At 51.1% G+C, this 25,278-nt stretch overlaps 9 protein-coding genes across 9 annotated transcripts; 5 read left to right on the forward strand and 4 right to left on the reverse strand.

Annotated features, from left to right (window-relative positions):
- Positions 1-77: 77 nt before the first annotated feature.
- Positions 78-992, reverse strand: VTN77DRAFT_8139 (uncharacterized protein; the record flags this gene model as incomplete). Its single annotated transcript, XM_069424604.1, has 4 exons — positions 78-572; positions 634-696; positions 758-792; positions 863-992. The coding sequence occupies 4 exons, from the start codon at positions 990-992 to the stop codon at positions 78-80; spliced, it is 723 nt and encodes a 240-aa protein (XP_069280901.1).
- A 1,251-nt stretch (positions 993-2,243) lies between these two features.
- On the reverse strand, positions 2,244-3,981 carry VTN77DRAFT_8140 (uncharacterized protein; the record flags this gene model as incomplete). Its single annotated transcript, XM_069424606.1, has 2 exons — positions 2,244-3,404; positions 3,472-3,981. 2 exons carry the CDS (start codon positions 3,979-3,981, stop codon positions 2,244-2,246), a joined length of 1,671 nt encoding a protein of 556 aa, XP_069280902.1.
- Positions 3,982-5,378: 1,397 nt separating this feature from the next.
- VTN77DRAFT_8141 (uncharacterized protein) lies at positions 5,379-7,360 on the forward strand (the record flags this gene model as incomplete). Its single annotated transcript, XM_069424607.1, has 3 exons — positions 5,379-5,883; positions 5,967-6,495; positions 6,547-7,360. The coding sequence occupies 3 exons, from the start codon at positions 5,379-5,381 to the stop codon at positions 7,358-7,360; spliced, it is 1,848 nt and encodes a 615-aa protein (XP_069280903.1).
- Positions 7,361-9,197: 1,837 nt separating this feature from the next.
- On the reverse strand, positions 9,198-11,745 carry VTN77DRAFT_8142 (uncharacterized protein; the record flags this gene model as incomplete). Its single annotated transcript, XM_069424608.1, has 2 exons — positions 9,198-9,524; positions 9,577-11,745. The coding sequence occupies 2 exons, from the start codon at positions 11,743-11,745 to the stop codon at positions 9,198-9,200; spliced, it is 2,496 nt and encodes an 831-aa protein (XP_069280904.1).
- Positions 11,746-12,772: 1,027 nt separating this feature from the next.
- VTN77DRAFT_8143 (uncharacterized protein) lies at positions 12,773-14,152 on the forward strand (the record flags this gene model as incomplete). The annotated part of the gene is made up of 4 exons (XM_069424609.1): positions 12,773-13,370; positions 13,426-13,466; positions 13,524-13,883; positions 13,937-14,152. The coding sequence occupies 4 exons, from the start codon at positions 12,773-12,775 to the stop codon at positions 14,150-14,152; spliced, it is 1,215 nt and encodes a 404-aa protein (XP_069280905.1).
- Positions 14,153-15,012: 860 nt separating this feature from the next.
- On the reverse strand, positions 15,013-16,952 carry VTN77DRAFT_8144 (uncharacterized protein; the record flags this gene model as incomplete). Its single annotated transcript, XM_069424610.1, has 6 exons — positions 15,013-15,600; positions 15,668-16,093; positions 16,160-16,510; positions 16,572-16,652; positions 16,717-16,786; positions 16,870-16,952. The coding sequence occupies 6 exons, from the start codon at positions 16,950-16,952 to the stop codon at positions 15,013-15,015; spliced, it is 1,599 nt and encodes a 532-aa protein (XP_069280906.1).
- An 878-nt stretch (positions 16,953-17,830) lies between these two features.
- Positions 17,831-18,425, forward strand: VTN77DRAFT_8145 (uncharacterized protein; the record flags this gene model as incomplete). Its single annotated transcript, XM_069424611.1, has 3 exons — positions 17,831-17,874; positions 17,958-18,048; positions 18,135-18,425. 3 exons carry the CDS (start codon positions 17,831-17,833, stop codon positions 18,423-18,425), a joined length of 426 nt encoding a protein of 141 aa, XP_069280907.1.
- Positions 18,426-20,206: 1,781 nt separating this feature from the next.
- VTN77DRAFT_8146 (uncharacterized protein) lies at positions 20,207-21,740 on the forward strand (the record flags this gene model as incomplete). Its single annotated transcript, XM_069424612.1, has 6 exons — positions 20,207-20,340; positions 20,406-20,473; positions 20,548-20,553; positions 20,614-20,831; positions 20,895-21,302; positions 21,372-21,740. The coding sequence occupies 6 exons, from the start codon at positions 20,207-20,209 to the stop codon at positions 21,738-21,740; spliced, it is 1,203 nt and encodes a 400-aa protein (XP_069280908.1).
- Positions 21,741-23,895: 2,155 nt separating this feature from the next.
- Positions 23,896-25,161, forward strand: VTN77DRAFT_8147 (uncharacterized protein; the record flags this gene model as incomplete). Its single annotated transcript, XM_069424613.1, has 1 exon — positions 23,896-25,161. The coding sequence occupies one exon, from the start codon at positions 23,896-23,898 to the stop codon at positions 25,159-25,161; it is 1,266 nt and encodes a 421-aa protein (XP_069280909.1).
- Between the last annotated feature and the right edge of the window lie 117 nt (positions 25,162-25,278).

The following is a 25,278-nucleotide window of genomic DNA, read 5'->3' on the forward strand; positions in this document are numbered from 1 at the left end:
AAATTGCATGGCAGACTTCGGAAGTTCATAGCGCAAAAATGTTCTTCATACGGTGTTTGTCTTCTAATGTGGAGAGCTCAGAAACCCAGCTTGTGCTTCCTGATACCTGCCCCCACTCCCAGGATCACCAACACAGCGGTCACAAGCACCGCCCACAGCTTGATATTGAGAACATTCTTGTTGTAGTCCGTCTGCGTGGCAGCGGCGATGGTCGCCAGCTCCAGCAAGAGCAGGACATAGCCGCTGATCCGGTGGTACTTGTAGACCTTCCTGCCATTCTCCACGCTGCCGAAGATCGTCACGGGCAAGAAGTACTGCGCGATCCCGACCAGTGCTTGCAGAATGATGATGATATACGTTACCAGGCCCAAGATGCCGTGGGGCGAGACCAGACGCGGGTGATCGCCCTTGTTGATCTCGATGATGACGAAGGCCGCGATAAAGGCGAGGGTGCTCACTGTCAGCAGACCGAAATGGATGCGGGTGCCCAGAGTTTTCTGTTGCGGTCTGGCCGTTGGCTGAAGAACCAAGATTGCCTGCACCTGTAGCAGGACGGCAGCCGAGTTGAGAAGCTGGAGCAACCTCGATTAGAGTCTGGTATACCAAACCAGAGGGAAACAAACTAAGCCTTACCGGATGAGGGGAGAAAAAGATCAGGTCATGAGAGAAGACAGCCGTCCAGACGACAGCGGCGAGCTATTTATTCATTTATTTGCTTAGAAACTTGCGATCATAGAGCACCTGAGAAATCACTCACCACCCAGACTCCCGCCTGAGCAATTGAGGCCGCTCCTGATTTGGAGATCAGTGGGTGTTCCAGCTCCTAACATCAAATCCTGCTACTTTGTTTGATAAAACTCACCGGTCAAGAAGTTACGAGAGATGCTGACGTCCTCTTTCTGGGTGACATGTGGCTGTCCCAGGAGAGGTTGATCCTCTCGGGCCTCCAGGGCAGTGGGATGATCTTCGGGAATACCCGTTGCGGAGGCCATTGTCACAGCTTCAGTCTCGATCTCTCACAATAACAGGCACGTAGGTAGGTATCTAGCAGTGTAGGTAGAAACGAGGAAGGCAAGTCCTCAAAACGAGCAACGACTGCAACAACAGCTATTAATAATGAGGATGCTGAGAATCGGCGGAAAATGAGGGGTTAAAAATAACTAAGATCATCGTTTTATGTCCGGAGCCCTGAACTATGCCAGGAGCAGCTAGGTTTAGTAGCTTTGAGAATGACGAGCTTGCAGGTGGTGGATTGCAAATCGACCATGGGCAATCACGATAATAATCCCGCCATTAATAATAATCAGTTCCCCAAGTTCTTACCAAGGGAGGTTGCGTTAGGTTCCTTAGGTACCGCGGCACCGAACGGGCGCCTTAATTTAGTATTTAGCGTCATCCAACAAGAGCCCTCGAATTACTACACCCGTCAACCAATGATAATGCAGCTAAATGTTGATAGCACCATCAAGTAGATAACTGCTGTAATATTCCAGTCGCTGGATGAGAATGGTAATTTTGGTTAATTTTATTCTCCTTTCTTCTTCTTCTTCTTCTTTTTCAAAGAAAAAAATGGTTACCTTAAAGTCTCACCTCTTTTGCGGTCCAGTATTAGGTAGGTTTAACAAATATTATATCCTACAAGTACAGATAGAGCAAGTAATTCCAAAAATCAGCAACAGATAAAATCCATACTGTAGTCTGCACTGCCACCAAGACCCTCCTAGGAATCTGTGGGCCTGTTATAACCTGCCTCTGATTCTGTTCAGCACGGGCAAAGCGCGGAGATCCTCATCAGCATATCATATACGGCTAGAAGGGCCCAGACCAGTTCCTGGGAAGAGTCATACTGACTGGACAGCTTATGACATGAGCAGAACACCTAGACGATGGCGGAGTATCCACCTGGATAAGATTGCACATAAAGATAGATAGATGGGGGAATATGTGGACATATAAGGATTAAAACACATACCAAGAGAGCAAGTTCACATCACACATACAGCCTCTATCGAAGAGGATAGCCCGTTAATCGAAAGTCATCAATCAAAAGGTTAGAATAAATCAAAGTGACATGAGACAATCAAACCATGAAAAAAGAAAGAAAGAAACAGGAAACAAGCAGGATGGATATCACGTTTCATCAGGTCATAACACATATCATATCAGAGAAAGATTCAAGGAAAATAGAGGCATTCGTCATGCTCATCATCAAGAGCGCACTCAACGCGCCAGAATAGATCATTCTAATCCCATGGAAAGTCCGATTCTTCCACCCGGGTGCAGGTGAGATAAGGAAGCCCTCCCAGGCCGCCGTCTCCGACGCCACATCCTCCGGACCCTCCCCGGTTGTCGCTTCCCTTGAGATCCAGCTCAAGGAAATTCCTCATCAGCGGCTTGACGATCTCCCGCGCCAGCCGCTTGATCTCGTCCATCTTCCGCTCGAAGCGCTTGAGGTTCTCCCGAGAATAGAGAGATTCCGACGATGACGGGGTCGGATGCAATTTGAGGAAGCGTTTCAGTTCATCATGTGGCAAGTAGGCCTGGGTGGAGGATGACCCGATGAGGCGGTAGACACGGCCTGAAGGAACAGGAAGGGCAGCTGAGCTTTGCGGGGCGCCATTGTCTTGCTGAGGATGACCGTTGCTGCCGCTAGCAGGATTCCGTTGAGGGGAATTCTTTAGTATCGGTGCCGGAGGTGGCGTCGTATTCTCCACGAGCCATTGCCGGAATAGAGAGACGGCGAGCCAGTCCAGGTAGGCGTTCGACGGACTCACGCGCTCCCCCCGTGAGGTCGTCAGGGTGAGGCGGAAAAGCTTCGCCTCCACACGGGCCTTGAGATCTTCGAGATCTTCCACCTTGTCCTCGATCAAGTCAAAAACCGCCTGCGGAAGCGGTGAGAAGGACCCGTTTCGAAGATGAGGTAGCGCTGCGGGCCACTGGCCCACTACATGGATGAGCGCTTCCGAAAAGATAACTCGACTACGGGCCAGATAACCCAATTTCAAGTAGCTGGGTGGGTATTTTGCGATCTGTTTGAAGAGCCGGGATGAAAAGCGCAGAAGATGATGGTCAACACGTGGTCCCACTACGGGAAGAGCGTCATACATGTCGGCCAGAATCAGGAGAGATTTGCATTCGGCGTAGGCAGCGGCAATGTTTACACTGTTCAGGACCGGAGGATAGTTATAGAAGATGCGGAAAAGGTTGTCGTAGTCCCGGATCAAAGGGTCCATCTGGGCCTCTTTAACCACACCAGAGGGAGGAAGATGCAAGGCAGATTGCATGCCAGCCAGATGGGCCACCGACCGGAAGAAACCTGTCCGTGGGGTGGATGGCTTGGTTGTTGGTGTTGGTGGAGGATGCGACGAGTCTGCTCCTCCGAAGATGCTCACAGAGCTTGGAGGCTACACATTCACGAGCAAGGTCAGCATCACTTTCACAGTGATGTATAGAGATCATGACCTGACACACCTTTTGGACCAGGATTGGCTCCTCATCCTCTTCCCTGTTCTCCCAGTCCAACTCATATCTCCATCTCTTCTTTGGCGGCGGCCCCGACATACTTCGTCCTGGCTCAACAGACCCTGATCCATCTTCAGGGACACTAGGCAAGCTGTGCTCGGACTCGGACGATCCTACAGTGGCTTGTCTCTCCCTCTGTGCCTGCACGCGCGACCACTCCTCGCTGGTGCTCGCCTCAAAAAACCCCGAGCACTGGGCCAGGATCAGCCGATGGAGCAGATATCGCTTCTCCTGTCCCCCCGCGGTAATCACGATCTCCACATCCCCCGTGTGAGCGAAAATGGGAAACTCATTCTGCGGCTGGTGAGACGATCCGCCCTGGTGAGAGCGACCATGACGATGATGACGACCCGAGTGCGATAGGCGCGATGATGAAGCAGGAGGAGGATGAGGAAGAGGAGGAGGAGGAAGATGGGTCGATGAAGCTGTGCGATCGACTCTTTCGGGATAGGAAACCATGGCCGAGATTGATTTATCGGAGCAGGCGAGTTGTCGACACCCTAACTCAAGACATCCTAAGGGAAATTCGCGGGGAAGACTTTGACTAGAGGCGATAACCAGACAGGCGAAAATAACTGGAGAGGATGTTTTGCAGGGCGACTGCATCAAAAGTTGGCCCAAAGGTGGGATGTTTACCCCAGTCGCGGTTCTTGGAAGCTGCGCGACGGAGCGCCTTCGTCGCAGTTATCAGTCCCGGTCAAGTTCTCTTGATAAGAAGGCAAGAACAATGAAACAGCCGGAAACAGAGCACATCAGAAGCCAGATGAAAGAATATAGCCAGACAACCAGCCGAACACAGTGGCTGTGGGAAGGATACAAAGAGCACACCACCGCTAGGACCGCTGAACCAAGTTAGTCACCATGCCTGTGAATGTCCAGCGTCGCTAACTACAAAACCGTCGATTACAGGCTTTGTCAAGAGACTGTGCGCATCCCCGCCAATCCTCCGGGTCTCTGACAACAAGAGGCGCACAGCCTAGATTTAGTAGCCTTTTAGTAGCCGGTCCCGCACCAAAGAGCCTTTGATAGTGGCCCAGTGGCTTCATGGCTGTCGGAGGGCTGACAGAGTGTAGCTGAACAGTGGCACCAGCTACTCCGTACATGACGGTTGCAGCGACAAGCCCCAGCTGCATAGACAATCCAATCGCCAGCCGCCTCCAGGGTGGCGAAGACAGTGAGACAGTGGCCTCACCAGAGGTCAGAAAGGCTACAGATTGTTGAGGACCGATAAGCGAATGAACGGTTTACTCGTATAGGTGGTGATCACCTTGAACAGTTCTGTTCGATGATGACCAGAGCTTATACTGTACTCCGTATAGAGTGGGCTCACTAAGCTTAAATTACCGACGGTGTCGTGCAAGCAGCCGATCGCCAGAACAGCCAGTGTACGACACAATCAGACTTGGTACGGTCACAGAGCAGCAGGAGCAAACGAAGACAACAGGCCAAAGCTGCTTGAAGTGATTCAGCTGCAACTGAATGAAGCATCAGCTGAGGAAGGCTTCAGTTATGAATCAACATCGTCTGGTTGGAGTGGCCACCACCCGCTTATGTAATATGATTTCCCCGCGCCGGCTTCATCCCCGGGATTTTACTTTCTATCTGCTCGCACTGCTGCAGTCGAGCTCGATCAATCGCGTGCTGCAGCATCTTATCCATTCATGGACAATGCAGCGATCTTGTCTCGTGCCCATCTGCGGTCAGAGGCATAGCACGGTCGTTGAGAATATCTAACCGTCGAGGATGGCGGGTCCGCACCGAGCAAGCGATTCGCGGTCTTCGATTCGAGCAAACAGAACGCACTCACCACGAGAGAACTCCTCCGAGAGCCGCAAGGAACGATCAATCGCCAAGCCATGACCAAGGGCTGCTATACTTGTCGCCGTCGCCGCATCGTCTGCGACAATGGGCTTCCCACCTGTCGCAAATGCCGCGACGCCGGCAAGGAATGTCTGGGCTATCAGAAACCGCTGGTCTGGGTCAAAGGCGGTGTTGCAAGCCGTGGAAAGATGATGGGACTCAGCTTCGACGACGTGATGGATCATAATACTTCCAATCGTGGGACCAAGAAGAGGCCTTCGGTGAAGGGTAGTTCGGGCCCTGAGCAACGGCCTGAGCCTTCCGAATCGTTCAGTCAAAGCACTAATCAGAATAATAATGATAATAACAACGCGTTCTGGACCGACCTAGACGGCTCGTGGAACGATTCTCAGCCTTGGCCAGGAAATTACAATGGAGATGGGACCCTCATGCATGTGCAAGCAATTCCATCAGGCTTTTACGATCCTTCTCCCTCATGGGCCTTGGTCGATCCTCTTTTCCAAGACATAAGCAGACTTTCGAGATTCTACATCTGGCATTGTAAGAAGTTTCCGCGTCGCTCGTGTGAACATTGTTTTCATGTTTTGTTTCCTAAAGCTGACCGTAGATCTATTACGTATCAGTTAATCAACGCTGTTGTCCCGACCTCGCGCTGTACGATACTGTAAAAAATCCCTATCGGGACCTTATCCCGTTTATTCATGAGTCTCCCGTGCTCACGGATGCCCTGGCCGCTGTTGGAGCGATACACTACGCATATATGTCGTCGAGTGACCTGCCTCTGCCTCTAGCAATCGCCTCGAGCGACGCAACAACGTTCGAAACATTCTTGTCGGATCAGAATGGGACCGCTGTTTCGATATCACGACGGGTTAGCTCCAAAGCATATGAGCATTACTTGGGACTCAAACAACGGGCGCTCCGTCAGCTGTCAATAGACATCTCGGACCCACTAAGACGAAATGACGATCGAACGGTAGCAGCGATATTCGTTCTCATCCTCCTTGACGCCATAGAATCCGGGAGCGGTGCATGGAAATACCATCTCGAGGGTGCCAAGAATCTACTCAAGAGTCGACAGGCGTTTTCAAATGGGTCTATGAGAGGGATGATTGAAGGCCTGAACACGTTTGTCATCGACAGTTGTCTGATGTAAGCTCTCGCCTTAGATCCGCTACCGAATAGCTATTAACATGCTTATAGAACGGAGATCATGGGTTCAACGCTCGCACGACCGGGAGTCCTGTCCAAGCCTTTCTATTCTCAGGCGATGGGCCCCGCGATCCTCAAGCGGCTGGAGAAGACCTCCTGGGTGGGCTGCCCGGCTTACCTTCTAGAGGTGATGTTCTTCGTCCATGCACAGCGATATTCCGACTCCGATCTGACTGCGGAATATTCGTTGTCGTTCCTTTCTCCATCCGAAACCTCTGGCCGTCCGGAGTCGCCCGTGGCGATTCTGCAGCACATCGACGCTTTTGATCCCGTTGCCTGGGCAGAGGAGATGCAGACGTTTCTGTTCTTACCAGATCTATCCAAACGGGTGGCCCTGGCATCCGCCTACAAGGCAGCGGTGTATCTCTATGCGAAGAGAGTTCTTTCGAAAGTAAACCCCCTCTCTTCTTGTGGAGATGCATCCGCGGGACGCATCCGCGACCACGACACCGTGGAGAGCGAGCTGATCGATCATCTATCGCTCATCCCGCCGGACGACGAGCACTTCAAATGCACGATCTGGCTCACCTTCATCGCCGGCGCTGAAAGCAAGTACCCGGAGCAACGCGCGTTCGCGTTGGAGCGACTGAGCGCCCTCTGGAGCGCGGTCATCAGCGTCAACGTGCAGAATGCGGCCTGGGTGCTGAAGCTGATGTGGCAGCGCCAGGACGAGAAACGGCAAGAGTGGGCGAGGAGACGAGACGGAGGAACTGTTTCGGTTTCAGCTTCTCCCGAGGAAGAGGAGGAGGAATTCGATTGGATCCAGGAACTTGACCGGTCGAGGACTGATTGGCTTTTCATTTAGCCATGCGCGTGGCCTTTTTTATTCTCTTCTTGTCTGTGTTTTCGACTATCCTATGTACTGTACATATATACGTATATACGCATCCACTACGACTCAAGTCTGTCGTTCTGTCGATATTCAGGATATGACCGGCCTGAAGGCGCCGTGCATGGATTTCTTCTGTGGGCTTGGGATAATGTATCGGTGCCAGCGCTTATTTTATTTTATTTTATTTTTCTTTCCTGTCTGTTTTATTTGTTCTCAAAAAAACACCACATGAATGCTAGTTAGTTAACTAATTAATGATCAGCCACGGTAATACCACCACCTACTTAGGAGAATTGACACCTTGACACCAATCAATTAAGTTCGTAGAACCTAGTTAAGAGACACTAACAAACTACGATGACTGCAAGTAGTACTGTAACTATATATCCAAGTCGAAAGTCATTATTGCAAGCCAGCAACTGTGCATGCACATGTCTCCTTTTTCTTTTTTTTTGTCTATTATGTGTCAGTATTTACTAGACTCTATCTATCTGTCTATCCCTTGCTGTGGTAGGTGGATACAGAATGTATGCATGGCACATGTGTACGGCATGCATGACGCAGGCAGACAAATAGACAGATAGACAGATAACCCATTCCATAAATATGCTTCTAATAATAGTAGTACTGTACCGAGTAGATAAGAAAACATGGATATCATTCAATCTCTACCTAGAGCCGGATTTAATTATTATTTATTTGATTCATTGTCACTGACAAGAAAAAAAAATGAGGTTTCCGTCACATTCCAATGCGATCTAAATGATCTACCCTGCTCTATCTACTTAGCATGTACTGTAGTTACCTACCTACCTATGAACAGGATCCGTCATAAAATGGACACTACTAGACCAAGAGGATAGTTGTCTGGTAGAACGTCCTGTAGGATAAAACAAAGGATAGTGGGAGGGGAAAGATCCAGCAGCGTCCATGCTACGGATTGTTCTACCAGGTATACGATCAAGAATTGATGTTACCACCCATATAGTGCCAAACAAGAAGGTATGTATAATATTAATAGAGGTGTTATGTAGTGTCGGTGCGAGTCAGGCACCACAAGATGAAAAAATAAAATTTATGTATGGTCAGTCAGTCGACTGTGGCAAGCGGCAGAGAGGAAAAACTGAGGTTGAAATAAATGAAATAAATTAAATAGATGCGCCAAGCTCAACGAGAAAGGAGATCAGATCAAGTAGTCCGGACGGAGGTGCTTGCAGAGCGGTATACCAATAAAAAAAAAAGGAAAGAAGGAACACTGTGGGAATTGAGAGCGGAACCAAGAAAAAGGGGGAGGAAAAAGGACAAGATCCAAGCTTAGTCGAGTCGAGTCGAGTCGGGAGTAGGTAGGGAAAAGAAGATTTGCACGATCTCAGGAAAAGAAAAGGATACAGACAGGTGGAAGAGAAATAAAATGCTTGTATCATCCGGGAAAACAAGAAAAATGTACATCTCTTTTCACAATCTAAGATGCAAAATACGTCCTCGACACGAAATGCTTGTCATCGTGAACAGAAGAGGAGCAAGCAGATAACGAAACGCCCACCTAGCTAAAGTAATGGCAATGCTGACGATGAAAATGGCAGAATCTGTAAGAGGTTGACTATAGAGATGGAAAAAGACACAAGGAATCTCGTCAAAACAATGATGGTTCAACAAAGGAGATGGAAGTAGTGGGTAGAAAAGACGGGTAATGGAAGGATGGATAGATAGACTATGCATGATGAAGAAAACGCTCGATGATGGTAACAAACGTGCCCAAAGACATAAAAGGGGGCAAAATCGTCGAATTGCAGAATCAACAGCGACTCTGTTAGAAAACAGCGGCAAGACCATTCTTCGAATGCCGTCTGCTGAATCGTTTCTTGCCCTTAACAGAGTCCGAATCTGCACCTTGGTGTTTCACGAGAGTGGCCCTCCCCGTCGATTGTCCTTCGCCTTGGAGTTCAGAACTGTGGTCCAGCGTATTCGTCTGGCTCGAAAAGGCCGACGACATATCCCGGTAAGCCTCGTCACCCGAATATTGGTTTCCTTGTTGTGACAACGCCATTTCCTTTGCTCTATCAAGGGTATCCAGCCACTCTTGCGCTGAGGATCCGGACGACGGCTTGGGATCCTCGAAAACGAAATGCTTGTCTCGCTTGAAACAAGTCAGTCAGGTGGGCATACGAACCCAGGCGAAACCAACTTACCGTGTCAACAACCCAAGAAGACCCCTTCGAGTCGCTCGCACTCCGATATTGCGTCCCTTGGGCGAGGAGAGATATTTCCAGCTTCACCTTCTTCTCCTCGCCACCGGCTGCTGCCAAAAGAATCCGGGCGGCGGAAGTCACCAGAACCAAGCGCTGCCGCTTTTTGGTGGTGCTTCCTCCAAAAAAGCGTGCAAATTTCTTTGTTGTTTCACCTTCTCCGGTTCCGTTCCTTGCAGTGGGACTGTGAGAAGCTGGAGAAGACAGAACAACTAGATTGCCCAGCTTCAGTATTCGCTCATTATTCTTGGTCAGTACAGGTGACCACTCGATATCCAGTTGGCTCGGAGGAGGGAGTTCGGTGATTACTCGCGGATAAGCTCTCGAATTGGTGCTGGCTGCCGTCGACTGATTGGTAGAGATGTTGGGTGGGAAGCTCTCTCCATCATTGTTGCCGTTCAACTTGATCGGCTCACGGGGTGGAGGAACATACGGCTTCAGTCGTGGGGCCTTTTGCTTCCATAGCCCTCGACCCCAGGTAATTCCCTCAAAGAACTGATGGTTCTTGATATGCTCGATTGGCAGGCGCCTTGTAGGATCGAGGACGAGAAGCCGCTCAACGAGATCACGGGCGACAGGAGGAAATCCCGTCGGAAATTCATACTCCAGCGCGACGATCTTCTGAAAGGTCAGGTACTCGTTGGCGGCTTTGAATGGCGGGCGGCCCGCCAGAAGCTGGAAAATAATACAACCAAATGCCCACAAGTCACTTGCTTTGCAGGCATTCTTATCCGTGAGCAGCTCGGGGCTGACATATTCGGCCGTCCCCACGAAGGAACTTGCGCGCTCCTCCTCAGGGATCTCGGTGGAGTCCAGCGGCGGCGTGTCGCTTTGGCCGTCCTCGGGCTTCTTCGTCGCGCTCTTGAGGATCTTCGCCGTGCCAAAGTCCGTGATCTTGGTGTGCATCTGGCTGTCCAGCAAGATGTTCTCCGGTTTCAAGTCGCGATGGATGACTCCCCGTTTGTGCATGTACTCAATGGTATCGAGGATCTGGGCACCGTAGAATCGGGTACATTCTTCGTCAAAGGTGGTCATCCGCTTCAAGACCCCCAGCAGCTCTCCGCCTTTGCAGAAATCTAGAACAAAGTATAACGACCGCTCATCCTGGAAAGTGTAGTACAGCCGGACGACCCCCGGGTGATCGGTGAGTCGGTTCAACGTGTCTTTCTCAATGTTGACGTATTTGACCTTCTTCTCTTTAATGATGTGACGCTTGTCAAGGATCTTAATGGCGTATTCGTTCAGCGTCTGGCGATCCGTTGCCAGGACCACTGTGCTGTAAGAGCCTTCTCCAAGTGTATGGCCAAAAGAGAAATCTCGCACTCCTTTCTTAATGTATCGATTAACCGTCCGCCCATTTGCATCCACCTCTTGGCGGACCGCGACGGCCGCACCCCGTTCCTGCCATTCCTCACTACTCACGGGAGGGCCATTTTCCATCGCATATGGTGAGCCGGGTAGCTGGGACGATGTGTTGCTTTGACCGGCAGGCCGCGTGCCTTGTCGTGGAGGCAGCGGCCCGTTTCCGGACGGATATTGGGTCGTCTTATAAGATCGATCGCTGTGACTACTGTCTCTCGAAGGTACTCCCGCCTGAAGAGCCAAAGAGCCGCCTCTGGAGTCCGAGCGAGTTATTTTCTCGGGTGCCGACGAGGCACTCGATTCGGTACGGATCCGGTAATTATTCAAATCGCGAGAACTTGAGCCATTAGAGTAATTATGAGGGTAGGGAGAAGACGGCGCACGGTGAAGACCATGCTGACCGGAAGGATGGTGTGAGGCGGACGAAGAGTCAGGGAAGTAGGCCACTGAAGACCGCTTCGCCTGACGCTGGGACACTGGATCGGGCGCATTATGCAGCGTAGAGGGGGCCCGGGAACTGGAAGATTCGGCGTGATCACCGACGGGATCGGTGGGCGAGTAACTTCGCTCAAGCTCATCGGCCGGAGGTAGCGACGCGTTCGGAGTTTCTGCGGGAGGTTGTGTAGTTGACGTCGGTATACTCGCCAGATCTGGGGCTACCGCATCTTCCAACGAGTTGAGGGAAACAGCATCTGGATTAGCAATCCTCAACCCACCAAAGGATTGGGAAAGACTGAGATCCCCGTCCATATTGGGATCCCTGGGGCGGACAGAAGCACGGGAGGAGAGAACGGAGGGAATCGACTCGAGATGGAGGTGATCGCGGTGAACAGAGTAGGGAGGCGCCCGGATGGCACCTGGGAGGATGGAGAGCAGACCTGGCTGATAGCCACGAGGGTACAAAGAGAGTACCTAGGCTATGGCGGCGGCGATCGCATGGACAACGGATGCATGGCACGGGTCGGGATACGTCAGACTGATCAGGATCTCTTGGTCATACACCGGCGGAACTGAGGTTCACCGGTGAAGAGGACGTGTAGAAAGAGCAGAGCCGACAGGACTCAGCATGAGCAAGCAAGAGGGAGTGGTCGGAGGGGTGTTTAGAAAGTGAAGCTGGTGAAGATGCATGTCCAGCAGGTTTGGGGAGTGTTTGGATGGATTTGGCTTAGGGGAACGCTTAGTGAGGGAGCGAGGCGCCAGCGCCTCAAAGGGCCACGCAACGTTGCCGCCCAAAGCCTGCGCCTCACAGCCCCTTTGCCTGGTCTGGTATACAGCAAGCTTGGAAGCACAGTGCTTGATTATATTCTCTTTTAGCACAAGAATGAACACTAATCGATTTTTATTGTGTGCCTTTCCTTTGTCAGTGCACGTGGCTGGCAGCTATCAGTGTGGTACACTGTATACATTTGTATACCTATTTTTGTACCTCTTGTCTATCCCAAAATAGTTGAAATACAAATATCTCAATTCCTTCACATGTTCTCTGTGCCAGGAATTCTCTCTCCTGCCCTCTTCCAGGATGGTTCCTCTCGGCATCAGTTCCTCTTGCCCTGGTCGTGGCTTCCCAGCCCATGTGAGAGAGCACAATAAAGCAGGCACATCTCCTGCCTGTTGCTGGCCTATGTGGTTGCATCGTGCTCTACAGACTACAGCAACTTTTCCTTCCCTTTTGTGGGGAGATTAATCATCTTGTTTGTTCACATTCTACCTCCAGCTATCTGAACAGAGAACTTGATTCCATCTTTCTGTGATCGATTCGTACGCAGATGTGGTCGCCATGCTTCGAGCGCGACCAACTCGAATCTCGCTGACTGACAGTGAGGTTCTGGCTAGTCTTGAACGAATTGCACTCGAAAGGACCCTCATCTCGGAAATCGAGCAGCTTGAAGTCGGGAACCCCCTTGACTTTGAGGACGACGGACCATGGTGTGTGTCGTCTCGACATCCGTCAAGTGTAGAGACATCTGGCTCTGATTGCGGCTCTTGCACCGAGCGTATCACTCTGGGGTCGGCTGGCGAGCATCCTGCACTTGGTGAAACGCCCCCAGTCATTCAATCAGTTTCGACCTCCTCTGAAACTTATTGTCTCGGAGGCGAAGGCCATTCACCACACGTGCCAATCGTCACATCTCCCCTTCTTCATGCCGGTCGAGAATCCGACTCACAGACAAGCTCTGCAGGGCACTGCCATTCGAGCTCTTTCACCGTTGCAAGCGACCAGTCCCAAGATCAAATGTCGACAGGAGCGTTGTCCAGTTACGCCCAAGGATGGCCATTGCCAGGTCAGCGCTTCGAGTTTCGACGAAGTGTCGGTACCTCTTCGTCTGGAACAGTTGTTGGCAGTTTTGAGTCTGCACATGAGAAAAGCGATTCCGGTGCGTGTGGTGATGACATCTGCTCGGAGGAGAGAATTCCTATTAATGGCAACAGTAAATTCGCTGCAACTTGCGCGTCGAGAACAAGATGGACAGGTATGTCTTGAAGAGTATTCATCAAAAGAGAGTTGAGAATTCTTACGATAATAACAGTATGTTGCCTTTCCGTCTAAGCCATACTACACATCCATGACCGGACTCGATCTGGCCTTGCCGAGAACGTTTTTCTCTGTATCATATTTCCCCACTGTGTATGAACGAACCAGAATAATCGGGTCCCCAGACAGTGAGGTGGAGAAGGACGAGTTGAGCGATCTAACTACACTTGAGTCCGGGGATACCCCGACCAGTTCATTGTTGTCTGACGATTCGACGTCGGACTTGACGGCATCAATCATCCGAAGCGGATCCAGTTCAAGTGAAACTAATATTGAATCAGATTTCTCTGACGTCGAGTCAACTTTGTCATCATTGGATGATAAATTCCTCAAGTCTACGCTTGGATCAGACATGGTAAGTATGCCATCAATACCCAGACAGTGACGGACAATGCCGACATTCAATAGGACATAGATCTTCGGGAACGCATCATCGAGGAATCGACCGCTTTTTGCAACGCCTTCAATTCTCTCGTCGCACAGCTTGGGAACGAGAATGATAGCGCAGAAGACTTTGGATTGTGTGAGGTCCGAAATCGGCCACTTGGAGTATGGTATCGTCGTCGGCGTCATTCTTTTCGAAGGTCTGCTTTGGTCGACAGGTTTACACTTGGGGGTCTCTGAATTAGCATAGCTTCCTCTACGAAGATGTGATGGGAGGATAAGCCGCGTTCCCCGATTTTTGGGCAGATTTGCAGTACTCCTGAGACGCTCATAGATGGTGGTGTCAATGGCACGTGATTCCTATCAACTGAAGATACTACATTACGGTAATCGATCCGTTTACACTTGACCAACTGGTATCTATCGATCACGTTTAGGTCTGGGTACTTCTTGTTCACTACTTGGCAGGCTGTAGCATTGCGTTTTCCCAAAGCGTATATTAGTTTCCTGCGTGTCTCAGATTTCGGCAGATAGATAGCATTGAACAACATATCCTGCGTCTATCTATCTAAATTTGGGTCCAGATAAGCAAGTTGCAACCAACAAGAAGAACCCACAAAAAAAAATGAAACGGGGTTTTGAGAGATCAAAGAACTGGTCTAGCACAAGATATCTAAATTACTGTCTGTGCACCATCCATCCCCTGTAAAGTCGAAACAATGCCCGGCCCCGGCCCAAAAAAAAGGAGGTATGGCAGGTAGGTATAGGTTAGCTAGGTAGGTAGGTTTGTCGATGGTAGACAGCAAGTAAAAAAATATTCTTTCTTAAAAAGAGGTCTAATAATAATGTTTATGTTGCTCTAACAAAGAATCGAAAAGGGGGAATATAAAAAAGGCATTGATTGATTGATTGAGATCGAGAAGAAACGAGAATCTCCCGTGTGCGTGTGCTCTCTCTTTCCCTCTTTTTCTTCTTGTTTCGACGCTCCGTTATGGACCATGGATCTCGTGAGATTGTTAAAAAAATGTCTGTGAGAGTGCAAGGACAAACTGTGTTGTCGACATGCAGGTATCCTTTTCTTTTGGGGTTGCTTTATTCATTTACTGGCGGTTTTTCTTGGCGAAAATCTGGGCTCCGTCAACCAGACGTCTCTCATTGTTTTGTCTGGTGTTGACGAAGTCAGGGTAGTTGAGGGTCAGCTCAACGGCGCCGTTGACGATGTTGTCAACCGCCTCAACACCCAGCATGAACGAGTGGTCCTGGTTGCCGACCTCGTAGCGCCAGCTGCCGAAGCGGCCACGGGACCAGATGTCCTTCTCCTGCAGCTTCGGCAGAAGCTTGGTCAGAGCACCTTCACGCTCGAGAGTCGGGGTCGGGTAGCCATGGTCGAAGCGGCGGTGGTAGGTAGAGACGATCTCGTCGGTGGGCTTGAGGAGCTCGGTGTTGACGAGACCCTGAATGGACTCGGCCAGGATGGTCTCCACGTTGACGGGCTTCAACGGGGACTCGGAAACCTCAAGCATGAGGGACCAGTACGGGCCCTCCTTCGGCTCCGTACTCGCGGGCTTGGAGCCATCAGCCAGCTGCAGAGTAGGCAGCTTCTTCGAGGCATCGGGCTGGTTGTATGGCGAGTAGTTGGAGAAGATGGTGGCACGGTAGAAGGGGCAGTTGTCCTCGGGGAAGTAGAGCTGTGATTGAACTGTGTCAGTGTCCCATCCGGAGCGAAGCATTCCAATGACTGGCGTCCTGTCTTACCCAGCACTTGTCTCCAATTCTCTCCGGGCGGTGTCCACGGATACCAACACCAATAACGTGGGTGGAAGAGTAGAAGAGGTCCTTGGTGTAGTCAATGAGTTCCTGGTCGCCAATTTGCTGGGCCAGATGATCCACGGGCATCGTGGAGATCAGCTTCTCGTAGCCAACAGTGGTGCCATCCGCCAAAGTGACCACCTTGGTGTTCGGGTTGACCTTGACGACCTTGCCCTTCTCACCAAAGCGGGTCTTCTCCTTAGGGAGAGTGTTGGCAACCGCAATCCAGATGCCACCAGTACCGCCCCGAGCAGGGAAGCGGAAGGTCGCGTTAGGACCCCAGTTTCCAGCAGTCTTGTTGAGGATTACATTGGTAGTGACAGTCTTGACGTTGGGAGCAGCCACACGCTCACCCAGCCATTGGCATTGCATCTGATTTCACGGTATCAGCAAGAGCCCTCGTGTAGCTCATGGGAACTTCACAGGGTGGAAACCTACCTTAGTGGTGGGCACAGCCCAGACCTTAAAGTTGTACGGCCTCATGAAGAGGTCAGCAATGCCAACACCGACATTACGAAGAATCCATTCGTCGAAAGTCTTGGGTTTCGTGTTGGCGACGCGGGCTTCCAGAGCGGCGTCGATCAGGCCGTCAACGCACTTGACCTGCTCCTCCTTGGGAAGCATGGAGATGTTGTTCTGGAAAGGGTAGGGAACCCATTGACCCTTGCAGCGAACATAGGAGATGCGCTGGTGGTGGTACCAGTCATCGGGTTTGGGGAGAGCCTCGTTCAAGCAGTCGTCGAAGTACTTGTAGTGGGAGAAAATGACGTGACCACCAACGTCGTAGAGCTACAGCCACGTGTACAATTAGGATCCAAGACAATCATTTATCAAGCTCGTCCAGACTTACGAAGCCTTCGGGGGTCACATCCGTCGACGCAAGACCACCGGGGGTCTCGTTGGCATCCACAATCATCCATGACGGGCCGTCCTGAATAACTATTGTTAATTCCTTCGCGATCCCATTGCACAACTAGCGGGGGGCTGTTTCGTACAATCTGGTTCAAGCGCTTCGCAGCACCCAAACCAGTTGGGCCCGCGCCAATGACGAGAATGTCAACGGAGCTGTAGCGAAGAGCAAGGACACAATCAGCATGCGAGTTCTGTCACCCCCGGTGGTGTAAAAACGAGAAATCAGCTGCGCTTACATGTCGGGGTGGCTCATCCTGCCTTGGAGAATATCCTGGAAGCTGGGCACACGGTTCAGGGTCTTGCGGGCGATGTTGAGCATAGAAAAAGAGCTCTGCTAGCAGTCGCAGCGATCGAGGCAGGGACGACTTTTTGAGGACTGGAAGCAGAGACAGGAAGGTGAATCGAGCGAGGATCTCACGAGGTTTGGAAGGCCTCTGTTGCCTCAGTGCTGCTGTGGGGTGGGCGGTGTGTGTTTCACGTTTTGATAGCACCGTGCACGTTCGGTTCTGGTGGAGTCCCCTGGAAAGGGGCTTCCCTCTAGCTCAGCGTTAACAGGGCCAATGCCCGAACCCTTGCCAGAGAGACTCTGCTGCTTGTCTCACCTCCTCCTCTCAGGTTTCTAGAGCAATTCCTAAAATGCTGCCAATGCTGACAAGAAGATTGGCTGCAAGCTTCTAACTAATGTTCAGTTCAGTCCCTTTCCGGTTGCAGCTATTATCGCCTCCCTACCCCGGTACGGAACAGGCAGCCTTGGCAGGGACGAGGATTTTAATGTGTATATCTGTCCTTTTCAACCAACAAGCAAACAGCCATTGATAATATTAATGACAGGTTCATAACTTCATTCATCACTGTTATCGTCGTTCTAGCCCACTATCATCATCATTACCTTAACCAACAAAAGGTATGAGTCGTGACTCTGCTCTCTTACTACGGAGTACCTTACACCATACTCCGTACCAACGGTTAATGCCATCTTGCCAGATCAAGGGCGTATTTGGCTAAGATTAACAAAGTAGGCAGTGGAAGCGCCCTGCCATTTCCTTGAACGATAGGTGAACGATGACCAGCCTCTTCGATCGACTGCGGAAGATGCCTGATAAGGCGGTTACAGCGCATGGAGAGGGTAGTTGGTTCCACCGATTGTCATCGGAGAAGAGAGAAAAAGGGGAAGTCGATCAGCATCATCCCGCCGCGATGCTCCTAAGCGACATAGCGAAACACCTGGCACTCAATGTCCAGTAAGAGAAGGGAGCCATTCATATCTGCCAGATCTATTATCGTCATCTGTATGAAAGAAGAGATTGGTTGCTTGCTTCGGTAGCTTTTCAGCGACGCCTCCGACGTATGTGCTGGATACTATTACTGTACTTTGGACTGCCTGCAACGAGGCACCGAGCACCTCATTAATTCGTGTAAGCTTCCAAAGACCACGTTCCGCTAGTCGCGGTGGGGAGGAAACAAGAGCCCAGGCGATTGAGTATCGCAGCGGAAGATATAGTTAAAATGGGCGACTCCACGGGGCGCTCATGAGGCCTTTCCCAGTGTGTTGAGGGGTGCCGCAGGGCCCCTCAGGTGGGTCGGCCCCCATGAAGGTTCAGCGAACAAGATGCAGTCGATGGACGTCAAGTTACGCAAAACGGGTAGTGCGATCGCCGCATTCTCCACCAGCAAGGGAGGACCATCTCATCCTCTGGCACTCAGGGAAGAGCTGACTCGCTGGAGCCGAAGGAGGAACAGCTTGCGTAATGAGGGCTGTGCACGGCGCGGTGTCGGTTGGATCAGCGTGTAATATTAAGCAATCCAATGCGGGCGGCCTGAGCTGTGCAATAAGAACAACGATATCGCCATTTGAATGGATCCCTGAAGGCCATTCATTTTCCTTTTGCCTCTTCGTCTTTTCTTGGCCCCCTGTGAGCGGAAGCAGGGATCTACAGAGTGGTATGAGAGATGCCGATTGAAAATGTTACATTGATCAAATTGGAAGTTGATTCCGTTGCTGAAAATTTCGTCAAAAGCTGTTGGCCTTTCCAAATTTAGAGCGCCTTGGCGAATTTTATTGGTCAGAATTACTATATTTCTAATTGATTAGTCAGGGGAGCCCAACAAAGAAATTTTATTCTTGAAAATTTCCCATATCTAAACAGTGAGAGTATCTGATCAAATATTATTAACATTGCAACATGATGGTTGCTACGCCATAATATAAGGATCTGTCGTAGTACTGCATATTAATCACTCCGCCATGCTTTCCGATTCGTACTACGTACGGAGTACAGACTACAGCAATTACCCTGGTTGGGTGTAGAGACTCCAAAGAGAGACCAATAATACAACTAAGAATCAGATGTCCATTATCACCATCAGTCAAGGAAGATTGCGAAATTGCAGTCCTCCGTGCAGGGTAGCAATTTGGAAGCTGAGTGGGAAAATGGTGAGGTTAGATATCCAAGGAAGGTAGTACGGAGTAGTTGATTTCATCCTAGCTTCGTCCATGGCATTGCTCTGCTGAAGTGAACAACTAGCCAGATCGCTCTTGACGGCTCATGTCTGTCATCTCAGATTTAGGCCCGTGTGCAGATAAGGACACTGCCTGCGCTTAACCCCACGAAAGTGCTTCCAAGACTCCGTATAATCAATCGCTACGGAGTACATTAGTCATGACTACCGAGTTTCACTGTAATAAAGATTACATCGATATACCCGAATTTATACTCGGTACCTTAGATATGTACAGTGCTGCTGTGCCTTTTTAGCCAATCTGAATAATTCCAAACTTTCCGATTCGGAAAGCAGAGAAGCACGGCAAAGATTAAGAAATACAAGCATGCACAGTTTCACCCATCTCGTTGCGCTCTTAATTAAAATTATTACAGAGTCCACTGGTGCCCGTGGTGCTGCATGGGTAGCCTCTCCTAGTGGGACTTCTAGTAGCACTTGAAACCGGTCGGTGAACCCGTGCGCGCTGTTTCAAAGCTCCCCAGTCAGCCGGCGCCGCCTTTGCCCCATCGCGGGCCCCCCTTTCCAAGTCCAGCTTCCTGCCTCGTCTTTCACCCACGTTGACTGCTTCCGGCGCATAACTTGCCTAATCCTCCTCCCTCTCTGCCCCCCCATCGCCTAGAAGAGTCAGGTTCATCAGAACAAGCCGAGTCGATCCCCGTCCGACGGTACCGCGATCTAATCCTCGCGCTGCCTTCAGCATCCGGCTCTCCTGGACCACCCGGCCTGGAGAGGTTTTCCCACAGTTTTCCTCAATCCTCTCACGTCCAAAGCTCCACCTCATTCCATCCCTTGAACGCATATACTCCGTACACTGCCGTCCCATGCCCGTTTACGTGCCTCTGTTCTAGATTCGAAAAATTCCTTTTTCGTTTTCCTCCTCCTGTTGACCATCGCCGCTCGTTCCCTACTGACTACTTCTCTGTCCCTTCCATTTTTTTTTAATTCTATTCTTCTTCCAACTTTCCCCCCGTGGCCTCCGCAGCGTTTGGCACAAGCAGCCTGCTCCGGCCGCAACCGTTCGATCTGCAACGGTTTCTAGCTGACCAGGCTCGCGCATTTCAAACCAAAACCATGAGTTCCGAGGGTGAAAAGGTCCGCACGTCGGGCGAGGTTTCTCGCTCAGAGCCTACCCTGCCCACCGTCAACCCGGCCGCAGAGAGACCAGAGCCTCCCAAGCCGGCGCTGCATCCTGCTTTCTATGTGAGGTGTGTAATCCTTCCTGCAAGAGCAGAATCGGGCGAAGGTGAACTTGGCTCACGAGCGTGGACAGTACCTGGATTGCTCTGAGTTCCAGTGTCATTCTCTTCAACAAACATATCCTCGACTATGCGCAATTCCGTGAGTACAGACCCATCTGGATGCGAATTGACTCTTGTGTCCAAGCGATGCTAACAGCTTTCGTCTCGGTACAGGCTTCCGTATGTCGATCTCCTCTCTCCATCACCTGCTTTCTGTGCAATTTTCTGACGTACCATCAGCGATCTTCCTTACAACATGGCATCTGGCTTTCGCGACCCTGATGACGCAGATCCTGGCCCGCACGACCACCCTTCTTGACGGCCGCAAGACTGTCAAGATGACGGGTCGTGTCTACCTCCGTGCCATCGTCCCCATCGGTCTCTTCTTCAGCTTGAGTTTGATCTGTGGCAATGTGACATACCTTTACCTCAGTGTCGCTTTTATTCAGATGCTTAAGGTGAGTTTTACCAATTGGCGGGCTGGAAGAATCAATAATTCTTGGTTTCTAACCGTCCTCCAGGCAACTACTCCGGTTGCAGTCCTGTTCGCGACGTGGGGTCTAGGTATGGCTCCAGTCAACTTGAAGGTTCTTCTCAATGTGTCCGTCATTGTCATTGGTGTCATCATTGCCTCCTTTGGTGAGATTAAATTCGTCTTTATCGGTTTCCTCTTCCAGATCGGTGGTATTGTCTTCGAGGCTGTCCGTCTGGTCATGGTGCAGCGTCTGTTGAGCTCTGCCGAGTTCAAGATGGACCCTCTGGTCTCGCTGTACTACTTTGCCCCCGTTTGCGCTGTCATGAATGGAATCACGGCTCTCTTTTTGGAGGTGCCCAACATGACTATGGACCACATCTACAATGTGGGAGTTCTGACTCTGATTGCGAACGCCATGGTTGCTTTCTTGCTGAACGTCTCCGTTGTTTTCCTGGTGAGTAATTTCCCTAGTTAGCAGGTGGGGTGTATCCATCATTAGGTGCTCATAGTTCTCTTTTTGCAGATTGGCAAAACTTCCTCGCTCGTGATGACTCTCTGCGGTGTCTTGAAGGATATCCTTCTGGTTGCGGCTTCGATGATCATCTGGCACACCCCCGTCACTGCCCTTCAGTTTTTCGGTTACTCCATCGCCCTTGCTGGTCTTGTTTACTACAAGCTCGGCGGAGACAAGATCAGAGAATACACCAGCCAGGCCAATCGCTCCTGGGCTGAATATGGCTCGAAGCACCCGGCGCAGCGCAAGGCGATCATCATTGGTGCCGTTGTGCTCGGCTTCTTCCTTCTCCTCGGCACGCTCGCGCCCAGCTATGTTCCAGAGTCCGTTGACAGGGTGAAGGGTGTGCTTGGTGGCGCGACCGCGGGCAATGCCTAATTGCGTGCTGTCGAAACCTACTGGTCCTGACAAAGAATTTTATGTACGACCAAGGTCTCGGAGATTCAGGGCGTATACGGTGGTTTTTGTCCATTGCTTATTTCTGGACTGCAGGACAAGGTGTACAATGTCGTTTTGCTTTACTTAGGCAAGGTCACGACTTAATCGAGGAAACATGCGAGAGCCGTCCGGGATTGAGTGGGTTTGGTGTTTCTATGCGGTCGGCAATGGTCTGATGATGACGTACAGGCCACGGGATGAGTTGCATTGACAACAACAACAGCAAGAGGTCCTTCACACTGAGACTTGCGACGGCCGGATGCCGCTGGGAATGCAGCCAGTGTCCGAGAAGGATTTGGATGAGTTTTTATTCTACCATTTTCCTTTTCTTTTTTTCATCATTTTTTTCTTCCCTCCTGCTTTCTTGACTTGGTGGGTGTGGATTTGCGCACTGATGCTCAATCTGCTTACCCTTGATGTTCCAATTCTTGAGATCATTCACTTCACACGCAACTTTTCTTCACATTGTATTGTGATCATACGCGCATTTTATTATTTTATTTCCATGTTTAGATAGAAGGTGCACCGGGGTTTGGGTGCTAGCATTTGTTGCTTGTGTCAGAATAGAAAATCAACTAATGGCTATATAACTTACTCTTTCAATCTCTTTCCATCTCCCTTCAGGACCCTAGAGGTCTACTCACTGCGTTCAGCGGAGTTACCTCCCACCATTTGGGAGAAGGCTACGGTCAGGTATGTACATCTGGTCTCCATCAAAAGCTGTGTCTGCCGAATGGTAACCCTGCTGGGTTCTCACGTCAGCAATGTCCAGGATTGCCTACGACGCCAGATTATCCGCTTTTGAATTAGTCTCGACGAAGACGCGAGTCCGACGCCACGTCGCGACATGCACCGGCATCAGGTGTCCGACTGCGGCAAGCCCAGTCTGCAGCTTCCCGTCATTCCATGCCTTGTCGCCTAAGGCTAACAGAAGCCAGTCAATGAGCGGGTACAGAGACCCCTGCAAAGGTTTTTTTGGGATCCTCGCTTGGCTATCTCCACTATGGACGTGAGGCCAATGGAACCGATGACACCGTCAGCTATCATTCACCCCCGGGTGACGCCAAGTGACTCCCACCTGTTATTCAGCAAATCAGTGAGCGTCATTCAGCCAGGGTGCGGCGCCATCGCACACCAAGGCGCAAGTGATCAAATGGTCGCTTGCCTTTTCGGTTTAGGGCGGATCGCTCAGCCGTGAGCACGGACGGGGCGTTCGATGGTACTGGTACTGTCACGACTGCCGCAGTTTCCGTTGCCTGGCAGCGAGTCATGCCTGTAACGGTTTTGTTCCGGTATGGAAACCGTGGGCGAAAATCGTCTCCTAGGAAGGATCTGGACCGGCGCACCGCCATTGGCTGTGTTGTTTCTTTCCCCCCACCGGTCCCTTTGGCTGAGGCAATAGTTACAGGGCGAATACGATACCATACCATTCTCTTCTCATGGTCGTTACAGACGGCTTCGATGGCTGCGTATTCCGGTCGTCAGGCTCCACTGCCAAGCTCCATGTCTAATACCTGTCCTGCAGCCCTGCATTCGCTGCATTCGCTGCCGTTGGTTGCGTTACTCTCCGCATCGCATCGCAGGGCGGAAGAAAGTGTTGCTCCCCCGAACTTCCATCTGCATCCGTCCTATCGTCAGACTCGAAGTCTGGCTCTCCTCATCCACCTCTGGCGAGGCAGCCCGTCCCCAGAAACCCGCGGTTTTTGTCTCGGGTTCACCTGGTCTTCTTCTCTTCTCTTTTCTTCTACCTTCTCTCCTTTCGTCATACTTCCCAATCCTCTCCCTTGGTCTGCTACATCCTCCTAGCTCTGGAGAAGTATTCACGTCTTGTCTCATCTCTCTGTCCTTCACAGAGCTACTTACCTCTTCAGCTCTTCTCCAGCTCGACAACGTCTCCATCCTTGACCACTGTGAGCTTATTCGCATGCCTTTCGGCAGGCATTCCGGCTCAATCCCTCCTTTGTTATAGCACGGCGTTATTCAGAGATCTAAAGGTTGCTATTGCTCATTGTGTCTTAGCTCACCCTATACAGAAAGACAGACTCCCTACTGTTTCGCTTTCCAACACGTCGAAATCGCATAAATCATCATCGCAATGGGTCCAGTGCTCTACAATCCCTTCTCCGACGGTCCGACTATGGTCCTCTCCCCACCCCAGGACCATGCGTCGTTTCAATTCCCGTCCCAACCGACGTTTGACACTGCCTCGCAGAGTCTCCAGACCTATGCCAATACTGATTCTAGCCCATTATCTATGGACGGTGTTCATCCCACCTCGTCTAAGTCGATGACAGGTCACTCTTCGTCATGGACCCCTGCCTCCTCTGCCAATCCAATTTTTACGAACCCGTCACGCAAGAGATCTCGGGAAGAATCTGCCGTTGCTGCTGATGATGATACCAATGGCCAGCAATCAAGCGGCCTCGCCCTTTCCAAACCTGTTTCCGCACCCGAGGAGGAGCCTGTCTATGGTGAGGGCATGGTGCTGCTCAATCCTCGAACTGGCCTGGCCATCTCTGCTGAGAGCCAGACCGGCACATGGTATGAAGAGCTGGCTGAACAGCAGGCTGCTGCTGCCCCTCCGGTCTCGAGCAGGTCTCACCGGCTTCACGACGCGAATGGTTCAGCTGCTCCCAGTCGTAAATCCCAGCGTCTCGACACTTCTGCCCCCGGTTTAGACGACATCGCTCTTGCCTCGATCCGCCAGCGACTTCAGCGCACCAGCAACGACGACGATTATAGCCGCTCTTTAAGCAAGACCAGCTCCTCGATTATCCCGGAAGAACCACGCGTCGATGACGTTACCCGTCTGCTGGGGATCAGCTGGCAGCGCGTCAGCCACGACGACGACATGGCGCCTGCAGTGTATGGCTGGGAAAAGTATATCAACAACCACTTTGGCAGGTATTTGCACAGTGCTCGCATTCTACTGGAGAACCGCAGCATGAATGCGTATTTGGTAGCTGCTCAGTCAACCATGCAGCCACCTCAAGCTGCAAATGCCTTTGCACACAACAGCACCGCCGCCCCGTCGCCATTCGACTTAGACCCGTCTACCTGTTTCTACCTCTTCAAGGAGGACCTGACCGAGGCTCAGCTCGTCGGTTCGACCTGGGATCTTTGCCTGCAGAACCTCCGGTCTGTGCCCATTAGATTCGAGGGTACCGAGATCCTAAAGGCCGCCGAGAGAACCCCCGAGCGGGTTATTAGAGACAAGGGTGTCCCGGTGAACTGTGTCGTGGGTAATGGGATCCCAATCGCACGGGTCTCCAAAGAGGATCGTGTCATCGTCGGCGGGAACGGCGACTTGATCGATGATATGGCCATGGGTACGGGGATGCGCATGGACCTCGACTTATGAGCCTCGACTGCGATCGAATTTCGGCCCTCACGTTCGGACGGTTTTCCTTGTTTCCAGTTTCCTCTTTTAATCTCACTTCGAATGGCTGGCTTTTTTGCCGTGAGGCTTTTTTGAGGT

This window comes from Rasamsonia byssochlamydoides, assembly GCF_041956645.1.
Source record: "Rasamsonia byssochlamydoides strain NRRL 3658 unplaced genomic scaffold VTN77scaffold_7, whole genome shotgun sequence".
Taxonomy (NCBI): domain Eukaryota; kingdom Fungi; phylum Ascomycota; class Eurotiomycetes; order Eurotiales; family Trichocomaceae; genus Rasamsonia; species Rasamsonia byssochlamydoides.